Raw genomic sequence first — 15,196 nt, 5'->3', positions numbered from 1 at the left:
TTACATGGCTTATGATTTTTTTTCTTAGCAAACACGTGAATCTTCCAAAAGGCACGCATCCTGGGATTCGCTTTTTCGCGTATCTCAAATACTGCAATATATTAAGTACATATGAATGGTGATACGTGGGATCTTTTTTTTTTGTAGTTTGCTGTACCTACTACCAATAATCTCCTGCCAAGAATATAGTAATAGGGGCAAGTTGGACTGTTGCGTCACCAGTGTATTGACAGATTAGAGAAGAACATGAGATGGGAGGAATCAAGTAGCATATCCGTGTCATTAGCTTTAATTTCAGCCCGTGTCCTTCGTGACGTGTCCTTCAGTTCAGAGTTCACTTCATGTCTTTGGCAGTACATTCATGTCTTTGTACCACATACCCTATCAGTTTGCAAGAATTATACGTGTCCATACTGTTCGTTAAAAAATATGTGTCCATTGCGCCATTAGCATTCGAGTACTATATACACACTTCATTTTTTTTCTCGAGTGTTAAGTTTTGTGCCATGGGAACATTCACAAGCTTCAAGATATGATCCAACTCTCGACCTATTCCTGATAAAAAAAAACTCTCTCGACCCGTTCCTAAGGATGGGCCAAACGTGAAACGTTAAGGTGTCAGACCAAACATCTTCAGGCTGAATTATTATATGTATATAAAAAAGCACACACATCTTCAGGCTGATGTGTGATGTGCCCGTTGGTGTTGTGCTGCTCAGTAACTGTGCCTGTTAGTACCTTCCTTCCAATAATACCTCCTCTTTGTACGTCCCTTGATGGCTACTATACATTTCTCCACTTAAGTCTCCATGTTCCTTACGTCAAGAGTCTATAGGAAGGTCTGCAACCTATACAGCTATACAGGTTACCCATTCTTCCCATTTTTAAGAGAGCAATAGAGAATTTGCTAGCAAAGACAACAAATACTATATGGAGTAGTAGATCGCATGTGGATGTAAACAAACCACTTAAATAAATGTAATTTAAGATTATATCTACATGCAAGAGATTTGCAACCATGTTACCCTCTTTCTTAAACCCGAGGTTTCAAAATACGGTGGCATGGAGCATGTAAAATAAATCAAGCGACCACATAATTTGCTAGATCCACTCATCACCTTTTCCCGCTATCCATGCTATTCATATTCTTTCTTTTTTTTGAAAGACCATGCTATTCATATTCTCACACGTGGCTATGATCCAATTCTGACCACATGTCAAGTTAGAACAAAAGACAACAATTATAACGATAAACTGATTATTAAATTTATTCCCTTCACCCTAGGCCGTAGGCATTCACTTATGAATGTTCAAGACATGAATTTCCCTTTATCTAAAAAGAAATATTCCCTTCATCTTAAAATGTAAAGATATTTTGCCTTTTTTGCCGAGTAAAAGACCTTTTGCTTTGTCCTAAGTAAAATTATTATAAATTTAATCAAATTTGTAGAGAAGAATATTAGCATCTAACACATCGAATAAGTAAATTATGAAAAATCTAATTATTCTTATTTGATATTAATAATATTTCACTCTTTCCTAAACTTAGAATAGTTTGCGTTATAATAAACAAAATACCCTACGTATAAGGAGTATATTTGTAGCGGGTAGCTTGTCCACACTACTCCCTCCGTCCCTAAAAGAATGTAAATCTCGTTTCTCGAGGAGTCAAAAAATTTCAAGTTTGACCGGATTTGTACAAAATAATATTAATATTTGTGTTACAGCATAAGTATCTTTAGATTAATTATGTAATATATTTCTATACTACATTAATACGGAGACACAAATGTTAGTAATTTTTTGAATACATTTGATCAAAATTAAAATAGTTTGACTCCTCGAGAAATGAGATTTATATTTTTTTTTATGGAGGGAGTAATTGAGAATTGAGATTTGACGTGACAGATCGCCTATTATTTTGAGCGTGGCGGCATCAATCTCTCGCTCGCTCGAGTGGACGGGACGGGAGAGTTCCAGTGGATGCCCGGAATGCATGCGACGGCGAAATGGGCCCTAGTTTGCGTAGCACGTGTAGCAAGCACATAATGTATGTGAGATTCTTTTCTTACATGAAGTACTGAACAAAGTTTATTTGTAAATTTTTTTCACGGATGGGTGTAACTTTTCACTATAAATCTAATGACAGTAATTAATCGATGATTTGCTACAGTAATGTTACAGTAACCATCATCTCATCGTGCGTCAAATGTCTCATTAGGTTTATCTCGCGAAAATAGCGCAAGGTTGTAGAGTTAGTTTTGTAAATTGCTTTTATTTAGTACCTCTAATTATTAGTCAAAATTTTTTACTATTTGTGCTACTTCAAACGGAGCCGCACGGCGACGTGGGCCAGCCCTCGGAAAGGGTCCCGTGCTACGTGGGCCCCGCCACGAGCACCCCCCACGTCCGGCAGGCCCACCCACCACGATCCGCCACGCCGCACGGGCCGCGGCGGATCCAAACAACAAAACGGCAGCCCCACCCACCCCCACCCGAATTCCAAACCAAACCCTGCCTCCCCCCTCCACTGCTCTGCTCCGGCCAGCCTGTCCCCTCGCCGTCACGAGCCGGGCAGCCGCGCCCCCAGCGGGGAAGGAGGGCCGCGGATCGGGATCTCGCGCCGCCCCTTCGCCGCCGGCGCTGCTGCATTGCGCGGGGGAGGAGGAGATGTGGCGGCTGAAGATCGCGGAGGGGGGCGGGGACCCCTGGCTGCGCACGAAGAACGGCCACGTCGGCCGCCAGGTCTGGGAGTTCGACGCCGCCGCCGAGCCCGACCCCGCCGTCGACGCCGCGCGCCGGGCCTTCGTCGAGCGGAAGCACGACCTCAAGCACAGCGCCGACCTCCTCATGCGCCTCCAGGTGCGTAGCCGATGGTCCGCTACCACTAGCAATGCCTGCCGTCGATGGGGCCGCCTCCGCGCTCGCGCGGCTGCGGCTGGGCGTGCATGTCGCCGTCTCGATCGGCCAATCGGGCGAGCGGTGTCGTGGCGTGGTCGGGCTCCGCCGCGCGTTCGACTAGAAAAGGCGGCGGGGATGGCGTTACGGATGTACTCCTACTACTTGGCAGATTCTCGTGGGGTCGACGGGACGGGACGTATCCCTCAACATCCGCTAGCTTTCAATGCGGGGCGGATGAAACGAAACTTGTGGTCTTGGGATTCTCGATGATTTTAATGCGCGGTGTGTGAGCCAGGACGGGCTCTCGCTGGTTGCAGTTGCAGAGCGGTATCACAGCCTTCGTCCTGTCTCAGTCCGGGGATGTGCTCCTTTTAGCTATTAACTTTATATTATACAGTCGGTACCTTTTAAATGTGTGGCGTTGTTCAGTTTGCAATTTGCAACCGGATGTAACGTCACACATCACAGTAAAATCAGCTACGCCTTGCTCGAATTTGTTTCTTTTACTTACAGTACCCTTTCACTACCCTTGGTAATATTCCCTGTACCATGCAAAATGACTAGAAATGGAGTGCTGAGAGTTTTGAATTATGTAATTCATGTCTGTGTTCAGTGTTCCCTGTAAACATAAAAGACATGTTTTCTTCTGATGTCTCTGCTTTGTTCCACTTCCCTGTGGACTTATAACATTTGTTCTATTTTACACACTGCAATCAAATGTTACCTACTACAGTATCAGCTTTGTTTGATCTCTTTACTGCAGTAACCTTTTTCCAGTGTCTCCGTGAAAATATTAGTACTATGTGAAAGGGTTGACATGGAGCATTTTTTTGTTAATTAATTGATTCACTCTCCCTCATTTTTCTGTAATTTTAAAATGATGTTCTCTTATGCAGTCCCTGTTCCAGTGCTCCACTTCCCTGTAAATTTGAAACATTTCTTCTCTTTTGCATACTGCAGTTCGCTAAAGAAAATCCTCTTAACCTGGACCTTCCAGCAATCAAACTGGACGAGCATGAAGATGTTACGGAGGAAGCCGTAGCAACTACTTTGAAAAGGGCAATCAGCCGTTTTTCTACTCTCCAGGCACATGATGGACACTGGCCTGGGGACTATGGTGGCCCTATGTTCCTTATGCCAGGCTTGGTACTTCCTTGAACTCTACCACAATATGTTGAAATTTCTTACTTCACTCGGATATGCGTTTCTACAAATAAAATGCATTTAATCTTGCCATGTGGTTACGAGCAAGTTGATCTATTCTTCTTTCTCACTTGCTATGTCTCTATTTCTATGTGATCACCAATTTCTTTTAAGACTGAATGCGATTGCCAATTTGGTTACCTCCTAAAATAGGAACTGGCAAACATCTCATTTTAGATTATAAGGAAAAATATGTTTCATGTTTCTTGGTCTGTATGAAAGCTACTAATTGTGTTTTATCCTTCACCCAGATCATTACATTGTATGTGACTGGAGCACTAAACACTGTCATGTCATCAGAACACCAGAAAGAGATCCGCCGATATCTTTATAATCATCAGGCAAGGATTCATTTCTAATTCTGGCAACCCTGTGGTGGCTAAAAGTAATCTAATTTTTGCCAATGCAAGTGTAGAATGAAGATGGCGGCTGGGGCTTGCATATAGAGGGTCCAAGCACCATGTTCGGCTCAGCACTGACGTATGTTATTTTGAGATTGCTTGGAGAGGGACCGGATAGTGGAGATGGAGCCATGGAGAAAGGTCGAAACTGGATTTTAGACCATGGTGGAGCAACATTTATAACATCATGGGGAAAGTTTTGGCTCTCGGTAGGATATTTGCTCTTATTTATTTATTTATGAGCTGCCTCCATCTTCTTGGATCCGTATAATTCCTTCTAATTCCCTGGCTTATTTAAGGTAATTGGTGTGTTCGAATGGTCTGGTAACAACCCTGTGCCACCAGAAGTATGGCTGCTACCATATATCCTGCCATTTCATCCAGGTCTGCTTTCTTTTTATACATGTACATAACTCCAGTGTTTTATAGGTGTATATGTGTACATTCTATCAGAGGTAGTTGATACTGCTTGCTGGAGTCCAGGGGTATTTCAATCCAAAAGGTTGTATACACTGCACAGTATGTGCTGAAAAATTTCACAAAAAATTATTTGACCACAATTGAATATTACGATCACCACCAATCTTATATCATAATTCTTTTCATTTGTAATAAATCAATCTGTTTTCATTTTTAATTGGTTGAATTACTTTGCTTGCCGCATTCTGAACAGTTGTCTATTTTTGGTTGTTACGTTGTCTCTTGCTGATTCTCTATGATGGATTACTATGTCTCGCAGGGAGGATGTGGTGTCATTGCCGAATGGTGTATTTGCCAATGTGTTACATTTACGGGAAGAGGTTTGTCGGCCGAATCACGCCACTTGTGTTGGAATTAAGAAAGGAACTCTTCAAAGACCCTTACAGCGAGATTGATTGGGACAAGGCCCGCAATCAATGTGCTAAGGTTTGTTAAATTTATGCTTAACCTTTCTTATAGGAATCGATCAATATGGGCCAAATTGTGGCACAAGTTCATTGCATGAGGTGCCATGAAGTTATCTACTAGTCCCCAAGTTGATCTTGTGAGGTCAAGGTTGTCCTTATTCCTTTTTTTGGAAATCCCACTGCCAGAAGAGTATGTTTTGCCGCTGACAAAACCTCGTGGTAGCCATGCAAGTGCTAAATAATACTTTATCAGCAATCTCTCTGGCAGACTGTGGCTTTGATTTGTACTCATAACTCAGCATTAAATATATAAGCTGTCAAGAAGCTTAAAGAGATTTATTTTTATCTCTCAAAAGAGATTTCTTTCCATGTATTCTCATAATTGGAAGACTATTCTGCAATTCTTGCTGGAGAAAATACTCCCTAGCCCCTCTGTTTACTTGAGTAGTAAAACCAAACTTGACAGTTATTTGTAAACTGTGAGACCATGTGTTACTCCCTCCACTCTTTTACAAGGCATATTTGATTTCATTCGGACAAGGCTTTGACCAATATTACTATACTAATATTTAGTTTCTATGGTACAACAGCATAATCATAAGTTTTTTTAATACAAATCTAGTGATATCAATTTTGTGTCAAAAAATTAGGAATTACTAGAGTTTTTGGTCAAAGGCCTAACAAAACAAAATAAGCCTTATAATTTCAAATGGAGGGAGAACGACTTATCAGCGCCGATGGGCCAGTAAGTTTAGGATCCATCTTTCACAGTTCCACATAAATTTGTGTTGAAGTCCCTTTTGTCCATAGCAATCATTAATTGGCAAGTGATGTGCTATTTGATTGATTGGCAAATGATGTGTTATTTGAAAAGTTGCTTACTTACGGAAGCTTATATGGACTTTCATGTTTATCTTCCTTTGTCTGTGAGAAGTCCATTTGGGATCTTGATTGTTCTGTCTGAAAGAGTTTTTATATCCTTGTGCTGCAGGAAGATCTGTACTATCCGCACCCATTCGTTCAAGATGTCTTATGGGCTACGCTCCATAAATTTGTTGAACCAGTTATGTTGAATTGGCCTGGGAGCAAATTGAGAGAGAAAGCTCTGGAAACTGTCACGGAGCACGTCCACTATGAAGATGAGAACACTCGGTACATTTGCATTGGTCCTGTAAACAAGGTAAATTGAGTACTATGATTGATTGATTGTTGAACCTTTACAAAAGAAAGTGGTGTCTTCTTGTCCTATTCTTACTGCAAGCATCAGAAGAACTTTGTTGCATCACAAGCCAATGTGCTGGCAACTTTAGTATAATTTTTTTTTTGCTCTCCAATTAGAAAGAAAAGCTGAGGCACTTGCGATTTCAGTGCTTCCTCTAACTTTCAGCTTGTGCTTGCATTACAGTGATGAAGCCTTCCCGTATCATCTTCCCCACATTACTTTCACCTGAACCGTCTATGAGAACTTAAAATATTCCAACCTCAGTTTTCTGTTAAATATTGCCAGTTTTCCACCGCGCGCACTATGATTACTTCTTGTGAGCTATAGCATGTATTTGATGAAACATGTATTCTATGCCTAGTACTTGTGATGTTGCTAATAGTATCCAGTACATGCAATCTACAGTCCTTTGGAACAGCATAGGATTATGCCAAATAAAATACTACTTGAATAATCATTAAATTTCATATTGTGGAACTTCTTTTCTTTCTCTTTCATGTCCAACATTTTTGTAATGTTAACAAACTCAGAATCCTCCTGTTAGTGCCTTGATGTATGAGTTGGATTCCTCAGCCATGAGCATATTGACTTAATTCCCTTCTGCAAATTTGATGATGTGCTTGTAGGTTATGAAATGTTTATCAGAAGTGTATACCTTGATTATTGGATTAGTATAACATTTCTTGATTATTTCTTGATGTTGGTTGTTGGTCAACTGATCGCTGCAAGAAATCGTATATTCGTATGCAGGTATTAAATATGCTTGCTTGCTGGATTGAAGATCCAAACTCAGAGGCATTCAAGCTCCACATTCCGCGAGTCTATGATTACTTGTGGCTTGCTGAAGATGGCATGAAGATGCAGGTGATTATTTCTTGTTTTGTGGCCCATTTCCTTTTACCTCATTAACTTTCCATTAGGTAGCTACCGCAGTAGCAAACTTGTCAACATAAAATACTTTACTGTCTCTTAATGGGATTGGCAAATTGTTTTGGCATCTTCAATCTAGTCGAATCTTTCCACTGTAGGGTTATAATGGCAGCCAGCTTTGGGATACAGCTTTCACAGTTCAAGCCATTGTGGCTACCAACCTTATTGAAGAGTTTGGTCCCACCCTTAAACTAGCACATGACTACATTAAGAATACACAGGTACATTCAACATGCCTTTTCATCCATATGGTTCAACATCAGATTCATTTACAGTACTGATAAGGCTATTTATTATGAAAGGTTCGTGACGACTGCCCTGGAAATCTGGATGACTGGTACCGCCACACATCTAAAGGTGCATGGCCATTCTCTACTGCCGATCATGGTTGGCCTATATCAGATTGCACTGCAGAAGGACTGAAGGTGAGTTAGATCATCAGAAAAATCAATAAGGAAATACTTTTGAAGTTTGAATTTTCTCCCTTTTGAGATCTACATTTTTCTTTATTCTTTCAACATCTCTACTTTTTCACTGTTGCCAAACTATATGGGTATTTTTAGCTCTCACTTGAGATGAGGCTTAGTTTTGTTCCTTATCATTTATGTTCCAGTATTCTTGAGAGTGCTAAGTATCTTGTCATAATTATTTGACTTAAGCATCTGATGTTTTGTTTTCCTTTACGCCAGGCCTCATTATTGTTATCAAAGATATCTCCTGAAATTGTTGGCGAATCGCTGGAAGCTAATAGATTTTATGATGCTGTCAGCTGTCTGATGTCTTATATGGTAAGTACCTTTGATTTTTTTTACTCTCAATTGTTGCTGTTGAATCAGTTTTTGATGAAATAGTCAATGTGAAATTGTGTAAAAAATGTTTATTATATGGAAAACAAGACTCCTTGAAAGGGAAGCAGCGCCTTGTATCTTGTTTAAATATTATATCGAACACTAAAATCGAACTTATGTTTTCAGCGGTTTCTCTTTGATTCCATTGTTTTATGTATCTGTGATTTGAATTAATCACATGCATGTTTCTGTCAGAGGGACCATGTCTCATAAGTTTGTATTAACCTTTACAGAATGATAATGGTGGTTTTGCGACATATGAACTCACAAGGTCTTATGCCTGGCTGGAGGTATGTGCTAACCATTTTGGGTCGCTGTGCTCTCATCTGAAATGGGAAGTTAACCAAGTAACTGGAATCATATAATGCCAATTGCCAAGTTAATCAGGACACTAGTAATTTTCTTAGTTATTTCCGTTTTCCATTGAATAAAATACAGGTTAATAAGATATTTCATTTTGAAAGTAAAATATTCATCATTCCTCGAATCTTCACTCTTCATCTATATTGACATTCTTTCTTAAATTATTCAGCTTATTAATCCTGCTGAGACCTTTGGTGACATTGTGATTGATTACCCGTAAGATGCAATAACTTTTCCTGTGCTTATTTTTATGTTTAAAACAAAATGGAAAAAATATAATACTCATTTGGCAGGTATGTTGAATGCACATCAGCAGCACTTCAGGCCCTGACATCATTCAGAAAGCTCTACCCGGGGCACCGCAAGAAAGAGGTTGACAACTGTATCAGCAAAGCTGCTAGTTTCATCGAGAGTATTCAGAAAAGCGACGGCTCATGGTCAGTATTTAACAGAAACTGTATATTATTCTATAAGGTGCCTCCAAATAGCTCTACATTGTTCTCTATTTGATCCAATGTATCCCAACAGGTATGGCTCTTGGGCTGTTTGTTTCACCTACGGCACTTGGTTCGGTGTGAAGGGATTAGTTGCTGCTGGTAGGACATTTGAGAACAGTCCTGCAATCAGACAGGCGTGCGAATTTCTGTTATCAAAAGAGCTTCCTTCTGGTGGTTGGGGAGAAAGCTATTTGTCGTCTCAAGACCAAGTAAATTCACTTCTAACAGTTTCTTTACAATTTAACAGCACTTAACCATTACCAGTATAGAGACCTTAAGGATTGGAATATCTCTAAAGAGATAGCTTTGGATAGGAGCGCTTGGAGACTAGCTATCAATGTGCCTGAACCTTGAACTTATTTCTTTCGGGTTTCATCTCTAGCCTACCCCAACTTGCTTGGGAAAAAAGGCTATGTTGTTGTTGTTGTTGTAACCATTACCAGTATCCTGGATATACTTGCAATTCTGCTTGCCGTATTATGTATGTCTATTCTAATTTTCATCATCTGTGTACTATACTAAAGATTTTAGTGCAACCTGGTCTTGGATTTAAATATTTAATGTACCAAAGTTACATAATTAACCATCATTGGACACTAAGCCCAGATAAAACCTGTTTAATATTTGCACATTATTTATCTGAAGTGTTCGACACAAGTAGCAGTTGATAATTCTTGCCATATTGGAATGCTTAACCCGCTAGTCAGTAAAAAACAATGGTACAGTGATAATTCTTGCCTTCTTGGAAATTGGAAAGACAATTGCACTAAACATCTTTTCATTTGCACTCATTCAGGTTTACACCAATCTCAAAGGCAAGCGGGCTCATGCTGTGAACACTGGTTGGGCCATGCTGGCACTCATTGGCGCAGGACAGGTCTGCATTGTTTTAGCTTGTGGCTTTTGATAATCCAATACAATTTGCACATTCAGAATGGTACTTAAAACTGATCCATACAGGCTGAGAGAGATCCAACACCTCTACACCGAGCAGCGAGGGTTTTGATCAACTTGCAATCAGAGGACGGAGAATTTCCTCAGCAAGTAAGTTACAATCGATCTGTAGAAATACTAACACTGATGCATCGTTCCATCTCATATGTCATCAATATGAAACTTCACTCATGATGCAAAATGGTCGGAATATTGTAGATATATATGTTGCTGGTGTCCTGATTGGCGGCTTGTAATCTCCTCTCTTTTTTTGGATATATGAACATTGTTCTGGGTATCTCATTTTGTTTACTGACCAGGATTAACCACTGTTTGCATGGATCTCAGTTTTTCTTTTAAACCCATCATTGATTACTTCCTTTCTTAGATGCTGAATAACTTTTTTCTGCAAATAACACAGGAGATCATTGGAGTCTTCAACAAGAACTGCATGATCAGTTACTCGCAGTACAGGAACATCTTCCCAATTTGGGCTCTGGGAGAGTACCGGTGCCTAGTCCTGGGCGCTGGCAAGCAGTAGTGTCCCACTTAATGGCTCTATGTCGTCACTCTACCTTGCCACGCCTTGCCACGCCTTGCTGGCTAGCTACTTGCTTGAATGGGAGGTCTGTCTCGTGAATCAGCTTCCGCGAGATTGAGTCTAGTAGTTGGAATAATTAGCTACCTTTAGGGGCTGCCATCCTAATCCAAATAATGTATATTCAGTGTGGTTAATAATGTAGCTAGATTCAGGTCAGTTGATAGGTTCTGTTGCTCCGTTTGTGTGCAACAGATGTATCTGGAGTTTTTTTTTTCCCGAGATGTATCTGGAGTTGCACGGTGGACACTTAGACAAATCTGGACACAGCTCTTGCAATGTTAAGGCTGGTAGATGTCTTGTGCCCATGCAATTTTTCTCATGTCAGAGTCAATCCTGAGCAATGTTGGGAGAAGCAAAAGCAGTCCAATCCCTACAAACATGCATGAAAGCTTATTATTTATGTCCAATTTGTTTCCACGGGTGGCTAAACTTTGATCTAGTCACACTAAAGAGAATCTTGTTATTTATAGAAGTATTATTTAAATAAAGTATTCTACTACTACCTAAAAAGAACGAAGTGAGTCTACCTCCCCCGTGGTTCTGCCTCCCCCGTGGTTCTGGCCACCGCTAAAAACAGAAGCCCCACGAAGCGAACGGTTCCTCTACTCAGAAAAAAAAAGGACGGTTCCAGTTCTGGCTCCCCCCTCGCTCCCCCGTCTGGATCGCCGACGCCGCTAATCCACCGCCCTCGCCTTCCCGTCTCGCTCGCCGACGCCGACGCTCACGCTCCGCCGAAGGTTCCAGCTCCCCAATCTCGCTCCCGCTCGCGCCGCCCTCGCTCCCCCGTCTGGCTCACCGACGCCGCTGATCCACCGTCCCCTCGCACTGCCGTCGTCTTCCCTTCTCGCTCGCCGACGCCGCCATCCCCCTCACCGGAAAACGAGGAGGACCCGAGGGAGGGCGCCGCGCCGCCGGTCCGGACCCGCCTCCCTCCCCCACACGACGCCGGGACCCCTCGCGCCTCTCCTCCCGCCATTGCCTCCCCGTCCCGTCTCGCTCGCCGCTGCCGCCGCCGCTCCGCTGTTCCCCTCACCGGAAGCGAGGAGGACCCGAGGGAGGGCGCCTCCTGCCGCGCCGCCGGGACGCAGCCGCCTCCCTCCCCCCACCCGACGCCCACAGCCCGCCGCCGCCAGGGGGGCAGCGCCTCTGTTGGGTCCATTGTTGAATTTGCTGCTCGTCTTCCTCTTGGGGCGAAGGAGGGATCCTGGTTGGTAGTTCTTACTGTTCCGCTTCGTGCGGCGTGCTTCTCCGCACCGCCTCCAGCCTCCCCCGCGCGGCGTGCCTCTCCACCGCGCCGCTTGCCGTGCCTTCCCGGCGCTGAACCGCGCGCAGGAGTCCCGTCTCCATCCTTTTTCACCGACGATCTGCTCAGGCCGCACCCCTCCTAAGCCTCATCGCGCGGCAGCTCCTCGCCTCCCCGACGATCTGCTCCGGCTCGAGACCCTCGCCATCGGCTCCACGTCAGGTGAGCCTCCCCAGGAAGTTCATTCCTGTGTTTGCCAAATAGTTTCCCCATGAGGTTCAATCAACTGAGTTCATCCACACAAAGCAATATCTTAGGCATCCGGAACCCCAAGCGCGTTGTGCGCCTCCGGCCTCCACCGCGCCCGTGCGCGCAGTTCCAGCTCAAGCGCGAGCAGTTCCGATGCTGACTACCGTATGCTCCTTCTTCTCCCGCAACAGCAATATCCAAGCACTGGTCTGTGTGCAGGCTGAGGCTCATCCTTGCGGAGCTTGATGCTCGATGATGCTTACACCAACAAAGGTATGTTTCTGGACACCCTTGAGCTGCTCGATGAAATGACAAGGACAACTGGTACTAACAGGGAACCAAGGTTATATAGTGTTAACTCCTGATAAACTTGAACTTGTTTGGTTGCTCCAATAGTATAATTTTGACAAGTTGTATTCATGAGGTGGTTCTTCTGCTAATTCTAAAGTATGTTCCCAAATGCAAAACATCTTTGATGATTAACCTATTTCTGGATACTGGAATACTTTCTATGCCAATAGTACTTAAGGAAGCTGGCTATCTTTCAATAAATATTGCTTCACAAGATATAGCTTTCAAATAGAGGCATAAGGACTATAGTTGTAACTTCCTGCCAAATTCAAAACAATAGTCTTTTTAACAGGCATTGTAAATAGAATTCTATAACAGAAACAATATCCTAGGCATGTAGCTCCGGTTAGACAATAGTACATTCTACATCGTCTCAGGACGTATCCTACACTACACTTAAGATAATTTACTAAACAAGCTCAACACATCAGGACTAACAATCAAAGGTATGGTGTTTCCTTTGTACAGGAACCTGATGGCTACATGTGTTTGAGCTCATTCAGAGGGTCAAGACACCTGAGCCTCTTAGACAAGTCAAGCTTCATGTTAGTGTCCTGATGCATCCTGTCAAGTTTTTTAAGGAATTTTATTTCCTTTTGTAAGGTTGTGCTATTCCAAAGAGTTAGTTGTGTGCCTTTGTTAAATATTTCTTCCCAGTATCTTTCGAAGAGCACGCTCTTGGGATGGAGGAGGGTGTACCTAATTATAAAGTTACCAACAATCAACGTGATCTTGGTCTTGCCAAAATTAATCTAAGGCAACCAGAAAGTTACTACTAATTTGCATGTTTTTTTTTTTTGGGGGGGGGGTCTACATATTTATCCATACTAGGCAATCTGAATTTGAGTCATTCTAAGTTAAACTTACCTATACACCACGTAAATCATGTGTTGCATGTTAATATGTATATAGGCTTACATATAGTCTTTGGCCTTGGCCCAATATGCCATATGGCCCATTCGGCCCATATCTTGTATATGTAACCTAGACTCATGGAAATACATCTGAGCTGGTCATTCGACTCTAGCATGGTATCGAGCATGGTTCTCACGCCTCCACTGTCGCCGCCGCCGCCCCTGTCGCCGCTCGGACCTTCTCTCCGCAGGCGAGCCTGCTGCTGATTGGATCCGCCGGCGTTCGTCCTCCTCGTCGTCGACGTCCTTCCTGTCCTCCTCTTCCGCCGCTTGTCGCTGCCCTCCCGTCTGCCACCCGCCCGTCAAGGACGCGCCACTCCGCCCGCCGCGAACGTGCCGCTCCGCCCGTCGCGCCTCCGTCCTCCGTCCGCGCGTCCTCGGCCTTCTCCTGCTGCAGGTCCCTGACCTCTGCCTGTCAGGGATCACGAGCTGCGGCTGCTGCCTGCTGGTGTGCTGCACGTTGTTGTGCAGCACGCCGCCTCTGCTGCTGTTATGGCCTCCTCTGCCACTGTTTTCATTGGTGCACTCGTTATGGATGTGAAGCTCACTGGTCAAAATTACAGAGATTGGGCTTTCTCTTTCAAGATGCTCCTTCGATCTATCGGTCTTGCCTCACATCTTACTGATGAACCCCCAGTGGCTGCTGTTAATGATAAAGCGGCCCAAGATTGGAGTCTTCAAGATGATCGGGTAATGGCAGCTATCTGTCTGAATACTGATCTGAGCATTCGCTTATGTCTTGAGGATTACAATACTGCAAAAGCAATGTGGAACTACCTGCAAGGTCGCTATCAACAAAGCAGCTCAGCCCTTCGCTATTCACTTCGTCAGAATCTTCATCATCTTCAACAGCAGGACATGGAAATTGAGGAGTATTACATTGCCTTCACTAAGCTGTCAAGCCAGCTTGCATCCATGGTACCCAAACCTTCTTCCTTATGCACGGATTGTGTCTCCTCTTGGACTGCCAGAGACAAGTATGATCAAGAAAATACTATGTTTGACTTTGTGATGGGTTTGCGATCTGAGTTTGAACCCATTCGTGTTCAGCTTTTGGGGCGACCTACTCTGCCTACACTGTCTGAGACATTATCTGCTCTCCTGGCTGAGGAGACACGTCTTAAGACTCTTACTTCAAATTCACCAGTGTCTCAGCATTCAGTGCTAGGTGTTCCTCCCCCTGTTTACTGAAGTTGCAGCAGCAGCCTCTTCTAAAAAGACTCCTTGCAGCCATTGTGGCAGGATAAATCATCCTGATGAGCGGTGTTTCAAGAAGTATCCTCACCTCCTGGCTGAAATGAGAGCCAAGCGTTCTGCCTCACGCCGGGGAACAACCTCTTCTGGCACACAAACAACAGCATTTCAATTCCTAGCAGCAGCACACCAGCAATCAGCACCTCAGTTCCAACAGCAATGCAGCAGTTCCATCTCTGCTCCTGTCAGTGCATACATGTCAGCTAGTTCCTTGTCCTCTCCATCACATACAGGTACTAATTTTTGGGTGTTGGATTCTGGAGCTTCTTTTCATATGACTTCCAATTTCTCTCAGTTGGATTCTTGTCAGCTTATCTCTCATCCTCGTTCTGTTCAAACTGTTGATGGTACCTTTTGCACAGTTACTCATCAAGGAAATCTTGTCACTTCTCAGTTTGA

General features: G+C 43.4%; 2 protein-coding genes across 2 annotated transcripts; both read left to right on the top strand.

Annotated features, from left to right (window-relative positions):
• Positions 1–2,490: 2,490 nt before the first annotated feature.
• On the top strand, positions 2,491–11,186 carry LOC120645971 (cycloartenol synthase). Its single transcript, XM_039922694.1, has 18 exons — positions 2,491–2,862; positions 3,862–4,047; positions 4,356–4,445; positions 4,520–4,714; positions 4,805–4,889; positions 5,245–5,411; positions 6,384–6,572; positions 7,365–7,478; positions 7,643–7,765; positions 7,847–7,969; positions 8,234–8,332; positions 8,626–8,682; positions 8,925–8,971; positions 9,049–9,192; positions 9,284–9,461; positions 10,049–10,129; positions 10,213–10,296; positions 10,607–11,186. Exons 1-18 carry the CDS (start codon positions 2,671–2,673, stop codon positions 10,724–10,726), a joined length of 2,274 nt encoding a protein of 757 aa, XP_039778628.1. The 5' UTR covers positions 2,491–2,670; the 3' UTR covers positions 10,727–11,186.
• Positions 11,187–14,035: 2,849 nt separating this feature from the next.
• On the top strand, positions 14,036–14,734 carry LOC120647964. The gene has a single exon (XM_039924762.1). The coding sequence runs from the start codon at positions 14,036–14,038 to the stop codon at positions 14,732–14,734; it is 699 nt and encodes a 232-aa protein (XP_039780696.1).
• Positions 14,735–15,196: the final 462 nt, after the last annotated feature.

This window comes from Panicum virgatum, chromosome 1K, assembly GCF_016808335.1.
Source record: "Panicum virgatum strain AP13 chromosome 1K, P.virgatum_v5, whole genome shotgun sequence".
NCBI lineage: Eukaryota > Viridiplantae > Streptophyta > Magnoliopsida > Poales > Poaceae > Panicum > Panicum virgatum.
Note: the sequence above shows the minus strand (reverse complement) of the source record. Positions and strands in the feature narration are given on the sequence as shown.